General features: G+C 40.6%; 1 protein-coding gene across 1 annotated transcript; it reads right to left on the bottom strand.

The window, feature by feature from the left end:
- Positions 1-858: 858 nt before the first annotated feature.
- On the bottom strand, positions 859-21,062 carry LOC306973250 (dual specificity protein phosphatase CDC14AB-like). The gene is made up of 14 exons (XM_079570155.1): positions 20,867-21,062; positions 15,383-15,473; positions 8,559-8,634; positions 8,394-8,477; positions 7,419-7,498; positions 7,281-7,347; positions 6,027-6,089; positions 5,857-5,944; positions 5,011-5,241; positions 4,248-4,386; positions 2,880-3,129; positions 2,721-2,800; positions 2,523-2,639; positions 859-1,021 (listed from the first exon to the last, which is right to left on the bottom strand). The coding sequence occupies exons 1-14, from the start codon at positions 20,910-20,912 to the stop codon at positions 973-975; spliced, it is 1,461 nt and encodes a 486-aa protein (XP_079426281.1). The 5' UTR covers positions 20,913-21,062; the 3' UTR covers positions 859-972.
- Between the last annotated feature and the right edge of the window lie 1,502 nt (positions 21,063-22,564).

The raw sequence follows: 22,564 nt of genomic DNA, 5'->3' as shown, positions 1-22,564 counted from the left end.
ATTATTTATTATTTGTTCTTGTTTGTGGACTTTTTCATCAGGTGGGGGTGTTGGAGGACATTATCCAGGCTGCTGTTTCCAGATGATGAAGAAAAAGGATTAGTATGTTAGTAGCAACAAGAGCTTGACACCCAAAGATATCGTATTTTAGCTCAACATGAATTATTGTTTGGATTGGATGCAACTGTAATTATGCAAACGGATTCATTTTTTTTACTGACAAACTCTGCTTAGAACCCATTCAGTGAGAAATGTGTGTATTTTTATTTTATTTTTTGGATTGAAAAACAAATGTCACACTTTAGCGATCCGGACTGTGTCAATGATGCAGTGTTTTTTGATGAAGTATTTGCTGTGAAGAAATGATTTATCAAACTTCCTCGGGTCAGAGGCATTGACTGTACATCTGCACAGCGCCACCTACTGTTCTGGAGTGTGCATTATACAGTATAAGCCGTTTAAATGGAACAAAACACAGCCAGTTTTAATACTTTAAAGCCTTCCTAGGAATGTAAGTGCAGATAAAAGTACTATTATCTGTATCTTTCAAATGTAGCGGAGTAAAAGTAGTAAGTTCTCAAGAAAAATCCCTCTCATGTAAAGTACAGATCCTCAAAAAGTCTATGGAAGTATAATATAAGTACATCTATGACTGAGCACCTCAATCTATGTACATTTTTTGCAACAAAATTCAATAGATAAGAATAGCTTCCTGTCATGACAGTATCTGCACATTTCTGAATGCGTAAAGTACAGCTAGACATAGTATCTTCTGTGAAATGGACGGTTATTTTTGCATTGACGCAGTTCATGGTCTTCCAAACGGATCCATTCACGTGAGGAGCAGGTCTTCACTGTCGACCCCCTCTCTACATGTGGCTCTGCAGGTCAGGAGCCTCCCACATGATCCAGCTGTCACCAAGCCTTTAAGAAGGGAAAGTTCTCATCCGCAAACGCCGCGGAAAGTGGTGGTCAGCGGATAACAGCGGGGCGCGTGCTGAACAGGCTCAGGCTGAACGGCCTGCGGACACATGGAAACAGGCTCAAGTCACGTCCTTTCATCACTTCCCCGTGTTCGTCAGTCAGTCTTTATAACTAACTAACTAACTTCTTTTTGTTCTGAACACAATCTGCAAACATTTGGTTCAATATAGTAAAGTGTAAGGACAAAACTCAAGTCTTTTTCTTTGAAATATCATTTAGCTCTCGATGTTTTTTTTTATTTATTTTTGGAGTAAAAAAAGGTTGGAAGCCCATGCAGTAAACAAAATAGTCATTTGTTATCAAAGTGCTTCTTTGATCCCCACTACCTCCTTGGTTTAATTGTTCTTGTTTGGGTTCGTGCGGATTATGCAGAATAAGATTTTTTATTTTTTTAAATGTGTTATTTTGCCTGGAGCCCGTGTGAGAAGAGATTGAACTGATTTTTCCCCTCAGCACCTACCCATTGGAGAGAGGGAAGGCAGCAGAGCCTCTCCCATCCCATGTTGCCCACCTACTCAGTGGAGGAGGCACCAGCATGAGCGACCCCCTGACCCTTCAGGAGGGGGTCTACTCTAGTTATCTATTCTCACATTACCGTATCCATCACCAGCATAATAATAATAAGCCAGGGCCCATAGATGTGAGCTGCAGCCGTTTACATTGTAGAAGCTAAATATAAAAAAATATTTAAAATATCATCAATATCATCTTAGGGCGTGTTCTGGCAATTATATTCATAAACCATGATCCCGATTAGGGATGGGAAATGATAAGATTTTATTGATATCAATAATTTTACCTATCAAATCGATTCTTTATCGATCGTTGCCTGACTTATCTTTGTGTTAGGTAAAAGCAAGGAATGAATGTGCCTTCAATAAACTCTATTATAATAACTATTCAAAAAGACACATTGTTAGTTTTCCCAAGAAAAAATATATTTTATTTTATTTTATTTAAGTTTCCAAATATACTGTGGCTCCTGCTGGCACCCCGCCTGCCTGGCATCCTCTAAAATATAATGGCAACATTTGAACACACTTTTCAACAAGTGTCATGTTGTTTCACAAGTGTTTGAAATATAGCACTCAAAGGTATGATGTTAGTTTTACCCTGTTGAGCGGAGGTTACGCTGCTGCTGCTGCTGCTGCTGCAGGCCTCCAACGATTCAGACTGACTTTTTGTTGGTAACCGATCACAAGCATGGCCAGTTCATCAGTAACTTGTAAGAGACTGATGCTGTTTTGTAACACTCAAACAACAGGACCTCCCACAGTGCGCTCAGAGGGGGAACCGGCAGCCGCAGCCTTTGTCTCTCCTGAACGCACAGAGCGGAGGAGAAGGGCTAAGAACCGGTCTACTTGTAGAACAGCTTCTCGATTCCCATCCCTATTCACGATGATAGTAAACTGACGATCATCTGTGCCTTCTCTCATGGTGATTATATTGTATTTCCTCCCACCCCTTCAATAGCATACAGTATGGAATATGCGTCTTGATATGATGTAGAGAACATGTTGTGTACTATGGGACCCCACCTCTTGATGTGGTTGGCTGAGGGGTGGCGAACCGCCCTGGAGGACGAGAAGGGCAGAGGGCCTTTCAGTTTGGGTGGAGGGAGGATGGAGCTGTGGTCGGCTTTGGTCAGATTCAGCCTGAGCAGAGGACACAGAAACGGGAGAGCATTCAGAAACACTCCGACACTTATACCAAAGTAAGGCTGGAGTGGAGTTTACCTGGAGGAGGCGGAGACAGACCGAAGGGGGCGCTTCCCCTTCAGAGCGCACAGATTGTCTCCCTGAGTGAGGCCGCTGTCCTGAAATACAGAGTAAACCAGAGTGAGGGCTGTTTCCGCTCAAAGGGAAGACTTGAGTGATTTGGATATGGCCTCCGACCTCATCGTAGCTGCAGGACTTGTGCAGGCCGTGGATTGACAGGTCGCCCATGCCGTCCAGGAGGCGGGACACAGGCTCCCCCTGGGCGCCCCTTTGATTGCTCGGCGAGTCTCTCAGCGAGTGGTCCTGCGCGTTGATTGCTTCGTTGGCGCGCTTTTGCTGGAGCTGTTCTTTCCTCACCTGCCTTTGCTCCTGGAGCTTCTTTTTGGAGCGGAACACGTCGCCCTGCACCCACAGACTCTGCTGCGTCCTGTAAGAAACGCCACAATGCAAACAGGCACGTTAAAGCAGAGCAAGAGTGACAAAAAAGCTACAAAAACACAATGAAAAAGTGACCACAACGCAGCGACAATGTGAGGAAGAATCTTTGATCAGTTTTGCAGGTCTTAGCTTTCAAATGAGGCGTTACACGGGTCTATAGGCTGTGAGCTCCAGTCCAGAAGCTTTCAGATTTGAGTAAAGCCGAACCAGAGAAAATGCCATCGGTTAAAGTGGAGGTTTCTAACAGAGCCAAAACTAGCGGACGCTAAGCCTTTATAAGTCGACTATAGTTCATGCTCATTATTGTTGCCTTTAGCTCTCATTTGTCCACATAAAAAATAAAGCTCAGAAGCAAATTTATTGTGCTATGATTGAATACAGTTACTGGTATAGAGCGGTTTTGTTTGAGATCCTTTTTTGGCGACTCGGTTTGTGAAATGGAGCAAAAATGATCGAAAAATGAAGTTTATATATAGATGTTTATTATTGGTAACGCATGAGTACTGTAACGCGTTACCTTCATAATTAAGTAGCGCAGTAACGTAAGTACATCCAGTGGAGTACTGAACTGAACGAGTTACTTTTCAAAGAAGCTGCTAAATGCAAAATACTACTCTAGCCTGTAACGAGGAAACAAGCTCAAAAAGTTGATTTTGCAGGATATGTCCAGTTCACTTTAAAGGAATTTTTTGAGCCATTTTTTTCAACCATGTTACAATGTTGCATTATCAAAAAAACATACACAATTCAGCATATTGAATCTCTCTGCACTCAAAACACCAGCCCACACTCTGGTTTGTGTCATATTGATATTTCAGTGAAGTTTCTTTGTGTTTTAAGGTCCAGTTCCGCCATGATGACTGGCATGTTGGTCGGTGCATGTCTTTATTGCAAGTTTTGCTTTTGCACTGCTGCCCTGGTCACATTAATATAGAGTGAGGAAACGTGCCCCCTGCTGGCAGTTTGTATAACTGCACTATAAAACATCAACAAAACTAAGAATAGATCCTAGACACAAGTGATGCAAAACATATCAAGGCTCAGGGGAGTGCCTGGTGCCGCTCCAGTGATAGAAATCCCCGGTTCGATGACTTCAGTGAGACTCACCTCTGGAGGAAGGTCTGCTGGGGCCCGATGACCGAGCCGGGTCGACAGATGCGCATCCAGGCGATGGCCTCCGCCGCCGTGAAGAAGAAGTGTTTCATCAAGTAACAGCCAATCAGAGTGCCCGTCCTGCCCAGGCCCGCTGTCATTGGACAAAAAAAAAACAACAGGAAATAATCAAATTAAGATATGATCTGGGCTGTCTACGTCTGTTGGTACGGTGATTATCATCTCTACAATACAACATAAAAGAGGAGGTTTGGTGGCCGCTAAACCTTTGCTGCGTTTTTATTATGTTTTTCAGCGCTTTATTGTCTAATTTTTGTCATCTTTTCGTTGTTTTTTTGTTGCATATCCAACCGCACAAAATCAATAAATCGTTTATGAGTTAGCATTTAGCTCAGAGTCCACTTTTACACACTCATTATTATCCAAAGTAAAGTCTTCAAAGGTCTGTACATTTATGAATCATTTTTACCAGGCTTTGACGTGACTGAATGGGTTGACAACAGCCGAAACAATCTATCATTTAAGATTAGTGATGTTGGATGGCTAACGGCTACATCCGAAAAATACATTGGCCTCTGAATCCTGAAAGGTAGTGGCAACCGTATGCATACAAACAGTTAGCAAGCCACTACTCTTTTCTTTGCTGCTACACAGACACATCAGACTAACCGCACACATTTATGCTTCTTAAAATTGTCATTATAATCTTTCAGTTCCTGTTTGAAGTTTGCGTTTTAAAACACCATATGGGGCTAACCTTTGCAGTGCACGGCCACAGCTCCGGGGGCGCTCTCGCACACGTGCAGAAACCTCCGCACGATGAGGTCAGAGGGCGTGGAGCCGTCCAGGAAGAAGAGGTCGTGGTGAGTGAATCCGGCGTCTTCAAACCTGCGCGCGTCGTACAGCTTCCTGTTCAGCCTCACCACGTCTGTGACGCCGTGCTCGCGGAAGAACCGGAAGTACGCCTCCGGAGCGTGGAGCGGGTAACCTGCAACAGCACAAAGAAAACGATTTCTTAAAAAAAAAAATCTAATTCTATGTGAACAAAAAACAGACATTTGGCACTGTGAGCAGGCAGCATTGTGAGACAGGACTGTAGCCTGAAATGTGCTGATCATGCCTTTCAGTCACGTGACAATGCCGTTGTGGCCGCCATCTTGGAGACCGCTAGCTAGTATCATATCAAACTTTGCAACTCCATCGAAGTGAAGTCAAAATGCCACATCCAAAACACAAATTCCACTTTTGTCTTCAAAATAGCGGCCTTTACTATGCCTGACGTCATTGGAAACGCATGAATAAAGCTCTTTCCCGTGTGATGAATGTGTTCAGAAACTTAACAATAGAGTTTGGACCACAACTAACTATTTTAACTTAACTAGCTTCCTTTGTCACAATTTAAAAAGGTTAAAAATTGTGTACAGAGCTTTAACTACAACAAATGGAATAGTATTTTGTATCATATGTTTGCTGGTAGATTCCTACATTTCCACAAACACCTGGCTCACCACAGGGCTGTGTGCTGAGCCCGTCTCTCTTTACAAGAACGACCTGCCTACTCCAGCACCACCGTTATACAAGTGTAGGACTGTTTCTCACTGACCGTTGTCCGTTTTGCTGCGATGGTGTGGGCTGCAGAAGGCCATGAGTTTACCCGGGATGATCCAGTTCATGTCCCCATTCTCCACCCTCTGACGAAGCACAAACAGTGAGAAGATTTTTTAAGTTATCCAGAAAATAACAAAGTTTCAACAAGACTGTTGAGAAAGTCACCTCATAATGTTCATAGTCCTCCACATTGAACTTGTCGAAATCCAGGAAGCCGTGCCGCGCTGCCTGAAGAAACAAAGACACTGAGTCAGGAGACGTGATGGCGCAGATACAAAAGGGTCACACTTCGCTGGATTAACTTTTTGAGCAATGAATGTAAAAACAAAGAGTTATGAATCACTCATGCATGTTAATGCATCCTGATCCTAATCACATTATTTAGAGCTGAGGGTGGATTTTTACATTTTCTTTAGTGAACAGTATATTTGGTGTAGCTTAAAGAGACTATACCGAGTTTAAAAATGTTAAAACAATGTATTTATATCCTCCCCCTACATGTTCCAGCCATGTCCTAAAGCAGGGGTAGGCAACGTCAGGCCCGCGGGCCAAATCCGGCCCTCCAACACAGAACCTCTGGCCCTCGAGATTATTTGAGAAACATTATTATGCAAATAAGAGATCAAATTCCTTTCAGTACTCTAAAAATGCAAGAAATAGTGTCAGTATTTTAAAAATGCCCTGGCAGAGTATCCCACTGGTCCTACAGTATGTAACGTAAAACAGTGATTCTCAACTGGTGGGTCGGGACCCAAAAGTGGGTTGCGGAACCTTTTTCAGTGGGTCGCGAGTCTATTGGAAACTCTTTCTCAATAATTTCCCTCTAAAACTGCATGGAATTTCAGATTTAAAGGCATATCTACTGCTTGTTTAATTAAAACTTGTGCGGGAAAACACAACATTTTGTACGATATATGACAAAAAAAAGTTTTATTTGGGTTATTTGAGGGGATCCCGACTTGGGAACCACTGATGTAAAACTCTGGCATTTGCAGAAAAAAGTTCTTTACTTTAAGCTACAATGTTAAGGTGTTTTGGTGTTTTGGCGAAGATGAAAACCGGCCCGCCTCAACGCAAACTTGCCGACCCCTGTCCTAAAGTGTAGAATGAGCTCAGACCTGCTCACCACAACTGCCTCTGAAATCCTGCACTGTCACTCAAAAAGGTGTTTATTCAGGTCTGAAGTGCCGTCATGCACGAGCTTAATATAGAAGGTGCAGTTACACACATGACCTGAGGTGGCAGTAGTGAGTACAAAATGGCGAACTTGCATCTAGTCCCTTTAACAGATCTTGTTCATGTTCAGTCATTTCTTGTATGACAAGGGTTTGGTCCCTGGGTCTGCCGCTGCCTGTCTCTGCTGTAAACTGTAGCTCCTCCCACATGTATAACGCTGGACGTCCTGTATGTGTGTGGTACCTTGTGTATCCCGTGCAGACAGTGGAGCACAGACAGGCTGAAGGAGCACTCTCCCACTGCTGCGTCCCTGCACATGCACAAACACACACTGTGAGCTTCAGGTCAGTCACTGTCACCTCACGTCACTCACACACAGACCTGAAGCAGATGAAGCCAGAGTCCGTCCCCGAGGTCAGGCTCCTGTACACCTCGTCTGGACCCCTCTTCAGATAAATCACCTGGAGAACAGGTTTCACAAAACAACATCTTTCAAAGCAGATCTACTACTGCAGGCCTACAGTATAGATACAGACGGCATCTCGTCATAGAAGGGGGCGTGGCTTTGCCGAGGGGGAAAATACAATCTTCAGAGAAACACAATTTTTAAGGGACTACAAGGAGTTTAAAAATGTTAAAATTAAGTATTTTCCTCCCCCTACATGTTCCAGCCATGTCCTAATGTGTAGAATGAGCTCAGACCTGTTCACCACAACTGCCTCTAAAATCCTGTACGGTCACTCAAAAATGTGTCACTTCGGCCCCAATTGCCGTCATGCACAAGCTTAATATAGAAGGTGCAGTTACACATATGGCCTGAGGTGGCAGTAGTGAGTATAAAATGGCGAACTTGCTTCCAGCCCCTTTAAGCCATTTTCTGGTAGAACATGAACTTATTTATCACATAAATAAAGTCAAGTGTATATCGGGCCCATAAGGATATTTTCTCACAGCACATTGTTCAGTACAAGTGAAAAAACGGCAGTTGTAGCTCGCTCTAGCTAACTGTTAGCATTAGCCCGATGCTAACATGTAGCATCAAGTTAGCATTATCCGTTTTTTATGTATTTATGGGCTGTTGAACCACTTTGCTCCTCTCCATGTCTTTGTTTCTTTCTTTAGTAGAAAACTATATCAATAATTCAGCATTTGTTAAAGTAGTTTTTGAATAATTAGAGAAAGTTTAGATTTTTCTCCAAATTGTTTTCCCCCTTAACTGTTTTCAAACATGACCATATATGGGCAATTCCAGAGACACCGTCTGTATCTATGTCAAACTTATTTATCCATCAAACGCTTCAGAATCTAAGGGCAGAGTTGTGTTTAAATAAAGTACTTTTAAAGGCTTGTACTTACAGCGTAGCCGCCTAGAAGGACGGCAGCGTTGGCCCGTTTCTTGGGATCATGGCCGGTGAAGTGGACCACCCTCTTCCTGGACGACTGGAGAAATCAAACATTGTAACAATGAGCATTTGGAACCTGAGTCGTTCCCTCGTGGTTTACGTGTAGCGGAGCGCTCACCTTGAGCTTCTTGTGCAGCTTGGTGCAGTATCGGTACAGCATGGCCAGGTTGAGGGGGCCGAAGTCAGAGTAAAAGCTGCGCAAAAACAACGGAAAGCAAAAGTAATCGTTGAAATCGAGCAAATACAACCACAGACGAAGAAACGCCGACTCATAATGGAAAATGAAGTGTTAATGTGTTCATTTTTTGGCATATGTAATTAAATAGGGCGGGCGATTATTGAGCAAAATGAATATCTGAATATTTTTGGGGACTTTCTTGATAACAATGATGAAGCCATGTTTCTGCAAACCATCAGAAATATGCAGAAATGTGTACATTTAAACAATAAACATTTAAATAGTAAAAATGCATTTGTAAATATAATAATTGAATGATCAGAGTGCATTTTAACATGAACAAACAAAGGATAACAAAATAACCATTTCTTCATATTTCTGTTTAGATTTAACCAGATCACTGCTAAACTTTATTACCCATTTCAAATTTTAAAAGCCAATAAGATGCTGATGGTGGTGCAGTGGTTAGCGCTCATGCCTCACAGCGAGAAGGTCCCGGGTTCGATTCCCACCAGGGACAGGGCCTTTCTGTGTGGAGTGTGCCTGTTCTCCCCGTGTCTGAGTAGGTTTCCTCCAGTTTCACTGACCACTAAAAACGTGTATCATAGGGGAATCCAGGTGTTTGACCATTAACATCTGTGACATTGAGGATGGGTGAAATGCAGAGAACACATTTCTCTACGAATATTTTAAGTTAACTTAACTTGATCTTGATGGGCCTCAAGCTAATTGTTAGCAGCAGACTGTGCACCTCTCTATACGCTGCCCCTACAGGCCAAAGCTGCAACTGCACTTGTGGTAATTCAACAAGCTTTGCTCTGGCAATAAAATACACTGCACAAAGGCACCACCGGGTCCCGACCAAATCACCTCGAGTCCAGAGTTTGAGAAGGCCTGTTGTAGACGATGAAATTGTCCACCCCTACTGCCAAGTAAGCTAACAACTGGAAACAATGTTTGCCAGTAACACCTTGGCCGTTCTTGAACTATTCAATTTGGGAGATTTAAAAATACATCAAATTCAATCCCTAACCAGAGCTTACATATTGGTTATCGGCCTTTCCAACCTCCTTCACATCAGAGTATTGGTATCGGATCCCAAAAGTCCATCCCAGGTTTTTCTTGGTTATTAAATGTTCAAATTGCCACTTCGATTTGGCGTTCAGTCCAGTATAATCCATCACAGGAGCTGAAGAGCAGCTTATCGGAGCGCAGGTCCCACGACTGGCACCGGAGTCAGGCCCAGGATGTCCAGCAAAGCCCATTGATCCGTTCAGCTGAGTTCAGTCCAGACATCGGCACGAGGATTAGACGTCCAACCTACTGCACTATGGCAGCGCCTATCTGGGGCAGGGACGGTACAGAGGAGAGGTGTTTCCAGGCCACAGTCATTAAGGCCTTAGATGTCATTGAGAAGCATTCAAATTGGATTCAAACTGGCATTACATAAACATATTTTGGAAAAGGATAAAGTGCAGTACAAGTGTAAGTAGGGCTGTGCAATTAATCAAAATTCGATTACAATTTCGATTACAACAGTAAATGATTACAAAATGAGCATAATGGCAAAAAATCGATTATAATTTTTTTTTTTCACATTTTTTTTAAATGGATTTTTGTCACTTTTTTTGCTGGATTTTTGTCTTTTTTCTGCTGGATTTTTGTAATTTTTTTGATGGATTTTTGTCACTTTATTGATGGATTTTTGTCACTTTTTTGCTGGATTTTTGTCTTTTTTTATGGATTTTTGTCACTTTTTTTGCTGGATTTTTGTCTTTTTTTATGGATTTTTGTCACTATTTTTGCTGGATTTTTGTCTTTTTTGATGTATTTTTGTCACTTTTTTTGATGGATTTTTGTCACTTTTTTGCTGGATTTTTGTCTTTTTTTGATGGATTTTTGTCATTTTTTTGATGGATTTTTGTCTTTTTTTGATGGATTTTTGTCATTTTTTTGATGGATTTTTGTCTTTTTTTAATGGATTTTTGTCACTTTTTTGATGGATTTTTGTCACTTTTTTGATGGATTTTTGTCTTTTTTTGATGGATTTTTGTCACTTTTTTTGATGGATTTTTGTCACTTTTTTGCTGGATTTTTGTCTTTTTTTGATGGATTTTTGTCATTTTTTTGATGGATTTTTGTCTTTTTTTGATGGATTTTTGTCATTTTTTTGATGGATTTTTGTCACTTTTTTGATGGATTTTTTTAAAGGCAACAAATAATCGTTTGCATAATCGTGATTTCAATTATGACAAAAATAATCGTGATTATTATTTATTCAATAATCGAGCAGCCCTAAGTGTGAGCCATTATTAGAGCCATTATTAATATTATGTACATTCACTGGAGAATAACTCCTCGTGAGCTCAGGTTGTAATCTTAAGTGAGACTCTATAAACACCTTTGTTACACAGACACCTACATGTGGTTATTACTCTTTGTACACCATGTGTAAATACCTGTACTTACGTGTAATTACTTTCTTATTACTTATATATGTACCTACACATAGAACTGGCGGGCAACAACAACAACAACCTTACTTCTAACATTGTCTAAGGGCACGCGTGCTTTTGTGTTTTTCCATTAGAAAATAAAAACAGTTGTGCAGCTGAAAGTGCTGTGGTTGAGGACAATGTTTTGTCATGAGTTTGAGTCCCAGCTCTGTTTGTCAAATGTCTCCCTGTCTTCACCCCCTTTGGCCTGGACCTGTCCTGTGAAATAAAGCCATACACGCCTAAAAACATCATCATGCTGACCCTGTGAGGGACTTCCCAGGACAAAGTTTGATTCAGGTGGACTGTTTAAAGCAGCTCTATCAAACACAGACATGTTGGTCATAACTGAGGGAGTGAAGGGTTAACACTTCTCTCAGTACAAGGATACAGCTTTCACCTTTGTTTTGTCTTGGTTGACAGTTTTCTGAGGCATAAAATGGAAATGTTTAAATGCCAAGTCACCAAACTCCTCTGTGGTTTGCAGTTTTTTTTCTGTTTCTGTGGCCCTCACGCTTCCCCTGCATATTCAAACTGAAAGGTCTGACTCTTTTAGGAATTTGCCTGGACCTTTGAGGAGCACAGTTGGACTGGCCTGACTGATATTATACAGGAGGGGGTGTGGAGATGGGTGGACGGATCACCACTAGCTACAAGGTTCACTATACTTTATCAATTCATTGCGCTTTATTTCTTATTCTTTTCCTTCATTGCAGCTCTTGCTGAGCCAAATGACAACACAGGAAATGAGGACTGTGTTGAAGTTCTTTTTAAACCAATACATGCAAGCTGGAATGACCTGCCCTGTGGTACTCTGACAAAATTCATCTGTGAAAAGACAGAGGTGAAATAATAGAGAGAAATAATCTCATAATCTCAACCGTATTCAGTTTGTCATTCGCATTTCTACTTTTCTGAATATTCTTAAAAAGCAGAAGCAATGCCAAATGTGTCTGTGGCCAATTGACGAGGAAGTTCCCCTTTTGAAACTGATTTTAAAATGTCTTGGTTATGAAATAGCGTGAGATGATACATTATGCTGATGTATGTATTCCTCTTCTATGTATTGTGCAGCGGCTGCATATAAATACAAATCTATACATAATCTCCTCTTCATCGACTACAGTCTAAATCATACAGATCTTGGAAACATTCAGGGCTATCTTTGTCTGCCTCTACAAACATTTTTTTTGTTTGCTTTCTTTTTGTATGAATCCTGTGCTCCTTTACTAGATAACCATTAAAAAAGGATTTAAAAAAGCAGTTTAAACTTATTATTACTTTGAAACCGACCAAGCAGTGGGTCCTGGACCATCCATCCCAAAACTCGTAAAACATTTATGTATATATTATTCATAGAGTAACAAAATCTAGGTTCAACGTTCCACTTAACCTCTTAACTCCCGCCTGAACCGAGAGCATTTTCTCCAGTTCTGCTTTACCCCAATCCAGTAGGCCAGTGTAACGCCTCATTTGAAAGCAAAGATCTACAAAACTCATTTAAATGGATCTTTTTCCTCACGTCATCAAATTTTTTTGGGGGTATTCAACTCTTTTTCGTAAGTTTTTGTAATTTTTTTGTCTTTTTTTGTCTTTTTTTTGTAATTTTTTTGTCTTTTTTTGTCTTTTTTTGTCTTTTTTTGTCACCTTTTTTGTCATTGTTTCGTCACATTTTTTGTCATTTTTTGGTCATTTTTTTGTGTCTTTTTTTGTCTTTTTTTGTCTTTTTTTTGTCTTTTTTTTGTCTTTTTTTGTCACCTTTTTGGACATTTTTTTCGTCACATTTTTTGTCTTTTTTTCGTCACTTTTTGGTCATTTTTTGTCGCATTTTTGTCATTTTTTCATCATTTTTTCGTCACATTTTTGTCATTTTTTTTGTCATTTTTTCGTCACATTTTTGTCATTTTTTTGTCATTTTTTCGTCACATTTTTGTCATTTTTTCGTCACTTTTTTGTCATTTTTTCGTCACATTTTTGTCATTTTTTGTCATTTTTTCATCATTTTTTCATCACATTTTTGTCATTTTTTCGTCACTTTTTTGTCAATGTTTTCTCACTTTTTTGCCACATCATCATTGTTTTTCGTCTCAGTTCTGTCTCTATTTTCACACCTTTTTCCCCAGAAGCTTTTGGATTGGGGTAAAGCCAAACTGGAGAAAATGTGCTCGGTTCAGGCGGGAGTTAAGGGGTTAAAGCAACTTTTATGGATCCATTTCGAGGCTGCCAGATTGGTAAGACATCTAAACTAAATACGACTCGACAAAACATCCACAGATATCCATAACTGTAATAATAATAATTACAATAAAGGATAGTCAAGTTTTATTTTTAAATGTTAACACGGCCTGCCATAGGAGCCTGTGTGCTTCCTATCACACCTCCTTCAGCATAGGGACCTCTGGAGGTTCCTCACCTGCAATTAGAAGCTACTGAATGTGCCATCCCATAAACCACTGCACTGCCAAATCTGATGAACCAAAGGACGGGATAGGGATCTAACAGTTGACCTTATCACATGACAAGGGGATCGGAGCTATAGGATCAGGTCATAGGAGCTATTGTTGGAGGAATTTGGAAGCGGCCCAAAGCAAGGTAAGGTATCTAGGCTTTGGGAAACAGCAACTGATGTCCCAAGCCTTTCATCCTTAACGCCTGGTATACATGTTTTGGTGAGGAGTGACTGAAGAAGTGGTGGGCGGTCTGTTATTGTGACCAGGAAGACCTTATTAGAAGTGCTGAATCCAGAGACGATGTTCTCATCTTAGGAGGAACTGATCCATCTCTTTTGTGTTTCCTGTAGCTAGATGTTCCGATATTCTGACTTTTGCTTGTCATAGATAAATGCTAGTGTGCCGTTGGGTTGGTTTCCATTGCACTAAACGCTCACCGGTGCTGTGTGATTGTTTTGGTTACACAGGGATCAAATGTTCCAAAGTTTATTAACCCCATTGAGTCATTTCCACAACTCTCCGCCCGCTCCGCTAATCCACTGCTCCTAATCCTCGTCCACGTTTGCCTGAACTTTCCGCCGACTTGTTACGTAACTCCCAAATCCACTCTAATTCCTCGTCGAGCTCACAATGCACAAGCGGAGATTTTATAACGTTATGTTCTTCTTTGCTATTCTAATTCCATGACGTCATCGTTGTTGCGGCGCGGGCAGGCACGGAGCGGGGCCCGGGCTCCCGTCGTGCACTGTAAATCCCCGTCTAAATCCACCGCGGTCGCGCCAGACGAGACGCCGAACAGCACGCACATGCGCTTTCAGAATAATGTTTCAGGTTTTTACTCATTATTCCGGAAATCATCGTCATTCAGCGAGATTCCTGGGTTCACTTACTTTTTCCTCCCTGTCCTGTGAATGTTTACGTGTTACGGCCAATGAAAATATGATAGAATGTAAATGTTTGGGTGGTATTAGTTTAAGCAGACACTCATTCTTATGATTCGGATGAAAACCAGACACACATTTTATGACCAATTTAGGCAGAAATGTGAGAAATTCCAACGCGTTCACATACATTTTCCTCGCCCTGCATACTTTCCCAGACCTCGGCCGCATGAAACTGAAACGCAGCCTCGCCGAGTTTAGCCCGGACTCTGGGAACCGCTCCCTGAGTTTCGGAGCTGAGGTGCTAGACCGTGGAGAGACTTGATTGCAAACAGCGCTTTAAAGTCTTTTCCCTGAGCGACAGAAGCCAGTGCAGAGACCTGAGCGCTGGACTAATATGGTCCTATCTCCTGGCTATAGTTAGGACTGGTGCAGCGGCGTTCTGCATGTACTGCCTTACAGCCCGTGTAGACAGTATGGATTAATCTCTCCAAATCTGATTTACTGTAGACTCTTGACTTTTTTTTTGGGGATTATGAAAGCCTGCTGATGTTACTGATTTAATGTGACTGTTCAAATTTTAGGCCCGAGTCCATTACCCCTGAATGTCTGTCCTGAGCCAACCTCAAGCTGACTGGTACATTATAGAAGAGGTTGGACTTGTAAGCTAGTCCCAGCTGCTAAATATGAGTTAGCATTTCAGGCTCAGCACTTCTTATTAAGGCTATTCCATGTTTGTGCAGTACACCATGAGGTTCTAGATGTCCCTGTATCCTCAGCTGAGAGAAAACTACAATAGTGGAGAACATCCTTTTACGTGGGAAGAGTTAGTGTCACCTGAATGTCAAAAGCTGATATTTTTAGCGTGCTGTTGACAGACCACAAGTGTCCCCTTTGGCCCGTTATTGTTTATTGCGTTGGTAGAAGTCCAGCCTCACCTCTCATAGAAAAACTCCTCGTCCGAGCTGAAGTAGTGGGTGGAGGCTGTGTTCTTGGGTTTGACTCTCAGAGCAGTGAAGTACAGGCGATCTGCGGAGGGAGGAAAACATGACTTGATCACGGGGAAAGCAACATTTGAGCCAAATCTGTTACACAATTCTTAATTCCCTCAGCAGGAGGTTACTTCATCCTCACGCAGCGTAATCTTTCCATTTGAACTGGCCCGTTCAAATCTGGTCCTTTTAGCACTCAAACTGCCTTCACTGCAAGGCATGTCTCGCGAGTAGGGCCAAATTATTGTTGAATTTGCAGTGAATAATCCCAATGAGCTGAAATCATGATAAAAAGAAACTAATGAATGCTTTATGTGTTTTCTGCTGCAAAATTATCTAAATACATTCAAATTTGGTCTAAATATGGCGACTACAAACGCACAAAAGTTGCTTAAAACTTTTATTCATTTATTTCCATTACTCGAGGAATACTGCTACTGCTAAAAATCAGTGCTTTAAAAACTAAATGTATGGTGATCAATGAGATCGATCAAACAAGTGCACAACTTAAGTCTGTCCATGCATGGCACTGATATTCAGCAGGTCACTGAAGCCAAATTATTGGGAGTCACTATTGATCCAACCTTATCTTGGTCTCCACATATTAAAAACACTGTTGTAAAAATGAGTAGAGCCATCTCTAATATAAGAAGATGCGCATATTTTTTAACTATTCCAGTTACCAAGTTGGTTCTTCAGTCACTTGCACTCTCACATCTTGACTACTGCTCCATTATCTGGTCAAGTGCTTCTACCTTGTAAAATTACAATTAATCCAGAACAGAGCAGCTCGTCTCGCACTGCGATGCCCATTCAGGACCAGTGTCAGTGCCCTGCACGAGAGGCTATCCTGGTTTAGTAGAGGAAGTAGAGGAAAGAGTGGCCTGCAGTCTTATAGTGTTCTGCAAAAATGTTTACACTCTTCAAAAACCCTCAGGTCTGTTCTCCCAACTACGGCTGACTAGAGAAAGGCACAGTTTAAATACTCGTCAGGCTTCACGGTGCCTTTTTACACGTCCACAGCCGAGGACAAATGCTCTGAAGAGAACAGTTCTGTACAGAGCGATGGTTCTGTGGAACAAGCTCCCTTATTCTTTAACAGCCTTAGTGTTCAAAAGCTGTTTTAAAAGAATGGTAAAAAAAAACGTCTTAAATGATGGGACATAATGTAGTGAACAACAATATCCCAGATTAGGTATATTGTAATATTGTATTAGCATGTTCAGGAACAGGATTTTTAAGGATTTTTAACGATGTATTTGTACATGTAATGATGTTTTGTAAATTTTAAATGTAGCATTTTCATGGACCCCAGGAAGAGTAGTCTTTACTATTATATGGTAAAGACTAATGGGGATCCATTAATAAACAATAAACAAACAATAAACACTACAGGTCAAATACAGTTTTATTCCAAACAGGGAAGATGGCGCTTGAATTCGCCACCTGTACGGCAACACGACGGGGACAAACCTTCCTTATGTCAGCGAGTCAGTGCATCTGCAGCACATCTGCCCAGAGCCACCCGCTGATCTGGAGGGTTGACCATTGAATATATTCGGAAACATTTGCGCAAATCCATGGGTGTTTCGGACCAATCACGCGGCAGTATTGACATGAGTGGGTGGGTTTTACATATGACAACAACAACAATTGATCTCCATCATAGAACCTCTGTCCCTCAAGTCGACTTTGAAAGATACTATTACACAAAGCAGAGAGTACTTTCATTTTGCATTTTTACAGTTAAAGGGGCTAGATGCAAGTTAGCCATTTTATACTCACTACTGCCCCCTCAGGCCATACGTGTAACTGCAGCTTCTATATTAGGCTCCTGCATGACGGCACTTCAGACCCGAATTAACATCTTTTTGAGTGACAGTGCAGGACACCTTAGGACACTGAAAATAGAAAGTGAGCGCTGCTTTGGGTCCCATAGGTGTAACAGGTTGTAGTAGACTCACGGGTGCTCTTCCAAGGAGCCGAGAGTGCATGAGGACAGAGGGGAGACTGGCTGTGCGTGTCAAAAGCAGTCAAAAAAGGTATGGAGGCACTCCGGAGTAGCAAAAACTTCAAAATCCTTTATTAATGCATGGACAAGAAGGTTAAAAATCGCGTTTCGACAGCTATGTCTTCATCAGGGCGATTTTTGCTCCTTAGGACATTGTTGGAACATGTAAGGGGAAGAAAATACGTAATTTTTAAATTTTTAAACTCTGTACCTTTAACATATTGTCAATTACTTGAAAATGTCCAAACAGAACACCGACTTAGGTCATTTTCTGTAGAAAGTGGTGCTTCACTTTTGATCTATAATTGGCAGGTTCAGCCCTTGGTCGTTGTACAATGAAGAAAGGTTAGTGCTAGATCGTATGCTCCGGAGGGACGGTCTGCTGTGATTTTGTATAGATCTATGAGTTGGTTTGTCTAAAAATACAAATAATCCTAATCCTAATCCTAATCCTTAATTTTAACCCCTTAACTCCCACCTGAACCGAGCACATTTTCTCCAGTTTGGCTTTACCCCAATCCAAAAGCTTCTGGAGAAAAGCTGTGAAAATAGCAACAAAACTGAGACGAAAACAATGATGGAAATGTGAGAAAAAAGTGACGAAAAATGGATGAAAAAGTGGCAAAAATGTCACAAAAATGTCACAAAAAAATTGATAAATAAATGACAAAAAAATGACAAAAAAATTGATGAAAAAATGTCAAAAATGTGACAAAAAATGACAAAAATTGATTTAAAAAAAATGACAAAAAAATGACAAAAATGTGACAAAAAATTGATTCAAAATTGACGAAAAAATGACAAAAATGTGACAAAAATGTGATAAAAATGTGACAAAAATGTGACGAAAAATGACAAAAATTGATTTAAAAAAAATGACAAAAAAATGACAAAAAAATTGATGAAAAAATGTCAAAAATGTGACAAAAAATGACAAAAATTGATTTTAAAAAAAATGACAAAAAAATGACAAAAATGTGACAAAAAATTGATTCAAAATGGACGAAAAAATGACCAAAATGTGACAAAATATGACAAAAAAATGACAAAAATTAGTTGGATACCCAACAAAAAAATTTGAAAAAAAAATCTGATGACGTGAGGGAGGAAAACATCCTCTCGGTTCAGGCGGGAGTTAAGAGGTTAACCATTTCCCTGGCCCTAACCTTAATTTGTGTCATGATATCTCACGTTTTCACAGCAGACCGTCCCTCCGGAGCAGACGATCTAGCACTAACCGTGAAGAAAATCGTCCCTTTGTGAAGCTGACTTGCCTCTTCCTGCTTTAGCACTTGGATGTTTAGCTACAGCTTGACACACAGCCCAACCCTAAAAGGAGGAGTGCTTGATCCTATCAGCAGCAAATAGCCCTCCCTAAAAGTCTGCCCTCTTCACGAACCATCGTTGGAAGCCGACTTTCCAGATTGGCATAAGTGTGATCATGTGTGCACAGTAATAATATCATGGCCTTTACCAGGGTACGGAAGTGCTGTCAGTTCATTTACTTCGTTACTGACCTGCGGAATTCAGTCTCTGTGGTGGAAACCTGCAGCACGAAAGGAATCTTTGCTGGGGTTTTGGTGGGAAGCCTTTAGATCAAGGAGGGTCTTTAAACTAATTCAACCGTAGGATGTAGATATTCAAGATGAAAGATAAACAACTTGTGCTCCATCTAAAAATGTTTATGAATTGTCAATAAATCAATATTACAATCATTATAAAAGCATTCTGTGGATTGGACATGTTTACCTCAGATCTGGGACCTCTTTTTGGAGAATAAGTTCAGATATGGGCATGTCTGTTAACCCCTTAACTCCCACCTGAACCGAGCATATTTTCTCCAGTTTGGCTTTACCCCAGTCCAAAGGATTCTGGAAAAAAGCTGTGAAAATAGCAACAAAACTGAGACGAAAGCAATGATGGAAATGTGACAAAAAAGTGACGAAACATTGATGAAAAAGTGACAAAAAATCTAACAAAAAATTGACGAAAAATGACAAAAAATTTATAAAAAATTGACCAAAAAATGACAAAAATGTGACAAAATGTTACTAAAAAAAATAAAAAAATGTGATAAAAATCTGCAACAAAACTGAGACAAAAACAATGATGGAAATGTGACAAAAAAGTGACGAAAAATTGATGAAAAAGCGACGAAAAATGTCACGAGAAATTGACGAAAAATGACAAAAATGTGATAAAAAAACGACCAAAAAAATGGATAAAAAATTTACGAAAAATGACAAAAATGTGACAAAAAACGACAAAAATTTGACAAAATGGTAAAAAAAAAAAATATATATATGATAAAAATTTGCAACAAAACTGAGACGAAAACAATGATGGAAATGTGACAAAAAAGTGACGAAACATTGATGAAAAAGTGACAAAAAATCTAACAAGAAATTGACAAAAAATTGACGAAAAATGACAAAAAATTGATAAAAAATGACGAAAAAACAACAAAAATGTGACAAAATGTTACTAAAAAAAGAAAAAAAATATGATAAAAATCTGCAACAAAACTGAGACGAAAACAATGATGGAAATGTGACAAAAAAGTGACGAAAAATTGATGAAAAAGTGACAAAAAATGTCACAAGAAATTGACGAAAAATGACAAAAATGTGATAAAAAAAACGACAAAAAAATTGATAAAAAATTGACGAAAAAAGACAAAAATGTGACAAAAAACGACAAAAATGTGACAAAATGGTAAAAAAAAGAAAAAGAAAATATGATAAAAATTTGCAACAAAACTGAGACGAAAACAATGATGGAAATGTGACAAAAATGTGACAAAAAAATTACCAAAAATTGATTAAAAAAAATGGACGAAAAAATGACTAAAATGTGACAAAAAAATTACAAAAAAAATACAAAAAAATGACGAAAAAAGTTCCAAAAATGAGTTGACTACCCAACAAAAAAATGACAGAAAAAAAAATCTGCTGACGTGAGGAAAAAGATCCTTTGGGTTCAGGCGGGAGTTAAGAGGTTAAACAAACAGCTTTCAGGTAAATCGGTGCTTGTTCATGGGCTTCAGTCACATCCAGTATGGAGATATTTTGTTTCATTATTCAAAGGCCTGTCACAATAATCACTTTATCACTGCATCATTTTGTTGTGGCTCCTTATTTATCGTCATTGCATTCATTTACATTTTTCCAGAATCATTTCACCGAGGTAAATGGTGTTTCACTGAGTTCCATGTTAACTGCAGCGTGTGTGTTATTGAAGACACAGTGAGTACTTTCAGAACAAGGGATTACTGAGATTTCCATTTTTTAAATGAAGTTCCAGTGTCATCAAGTGGTCCAATCAATAATATCGTTTATCGCAATGTATCGAACTTCGAATTGTGTTATCGTTGCGCTCCTAGTTTTTTCACCTCTTGGGAAACGTGTGACTTTCCTCACCTTTGATGATCTCTGCGGCGGCGCGCTCATCAAAATCTTCCTCCATTGGTGCCAGAGAAAACAAAAAAGTTGGTTCCCTCACAACAACAACAACAATGTCCGTGTATAAAAGTTATCTGTTGATGCGCTTCTGAAGTTCAGCCCAGGCTCCGCAGAACTTCTCCGGGGCAAGACCGCACCACCCTGGCATCGCCGCTAAGAGGAAACTCTCATTAAAAGTGTGCAAATAAAGTTTAAAAAAATGGAATATATGTTGTTTGGATCGTGAGATGTCCCGCTGGTGCTGGTGCCATGTGTGTTAAGTCAGTTTGTCCCAGAAAAGTCCAGGCGGCTTTGGGAGATTATCCTCTGCGCATGCTCAGTGCGTACTCACATAGAGAGCGGTTACACTCTAGGCCGGCAGAGGGCGCACTTCCTCCCTTTGTAAACTAGTGACCAAAAAACAAATCAGTCAAAACAGAGGCAGAACACTTTATTAATACACATGGGAAAGTCATCAGCTGCTTCTGCTCCATTAAAGATCATAAACATTAAAATAGTACAAAAACACAATATAAAAGGAAGATAGTTTGGCCACGGACATGATCAGAATGTGTTGGGTGACGGTGTCTAGACTTTGGAAAAAAGAGGAACTTCATGGAGATCCCTGCGTGACGTACACATGAATGGGGGCCGGTGATCTGAGGGGGAAGAGAAACATGTACTGAATATGAACATTGAAACATGTTTTTGATCAGGGTTTAACATTATTAAAAAAAAACCTAAAAGTCCACAACCGATGCTTTGAAACAATCGTCCAATAAAGGCAGTTTGAATGTCAGCTCCCGCAGGTGCAGATTGCCATTGTGTCCTTGGGCAAGACACTTTATCTGCGGCCTGTGTGAGGGCCTTTCTGAAACTGTTCCCATCTCCCTTCTCTACACCTTCCACTCAGGCCTTAGTGAGGGCACCTTCAGAGACATCAGAGAACTTAGAGCTGTGACTGACGGCACAGCCCAGTAATGTTGCAAACATTCGACTCATCATACTTTTAAATGAAAAATAATCCCTTATATATTTCAGCTTCTTCAAACTCACGAGGCCACAGTGAAATCATATCACGTCTCATTGCCGCTTTCTTTGTCATTCATAAATGTCTATATGACAGTATAGTTGTTGGTTTACACTTAGGTTCTCCTACATAAACATAGGACTGGGGTTGTTTGGTGCTTGTTGCTCGTGGGACTCCTCTCACCTGGCCCTGTTGGGCCTGCATCGATGTTAGTTTAGGTTCTCCTACATAAACATATAGGACTGAGGTTGTTTGTTTCTCGTGGGACTCCTCTCACTCGGCCCGGTTAGACCTGTATCGATGTTAGTTTAGGTTCTCCTACATAAACATAGGACTGGGGTTGTTTGGTGTTTGTTGCTCGTGGGACTCCTCTCACTCGGCCCGGTTAGGCCTGCATCGATGCTGAGCAGCCACTTCCCCTCACTGAGTGGTGTGTTTGGGACAGAACTTCACTTCGTGGGCACGGGCAAAATGAGTGTTAGGGGGTAGGAGGAGGGAGGAGGGAGCGATTTCGGAAAGAGGAAAGTCTACCCCAAGGCAGCTGTGGCTGCAATAGTTGCTTACTCAGAGACATAGTCCCTGTGGGGCCTCCTCCCAATGACACATGCCCAGAACACATCCCCAGGGAGGGACCAGGAGGTATCCGG

Source organism: Gobius niger (genome assembly GCF_951799975.1).
Source record: "Gobius niger genome assembly, chromosome: 13".
Classification (NCBI taxonomy): domain Eukaryota; kingdom Metazoa; phylum Chordata; class Actinopteri; order Gobiiformes; family Gobiidae; genus Gobius; species Gobius niger.
This window is presented reverse-complemented; position numbering and strand designations above follow the sequence as displayed.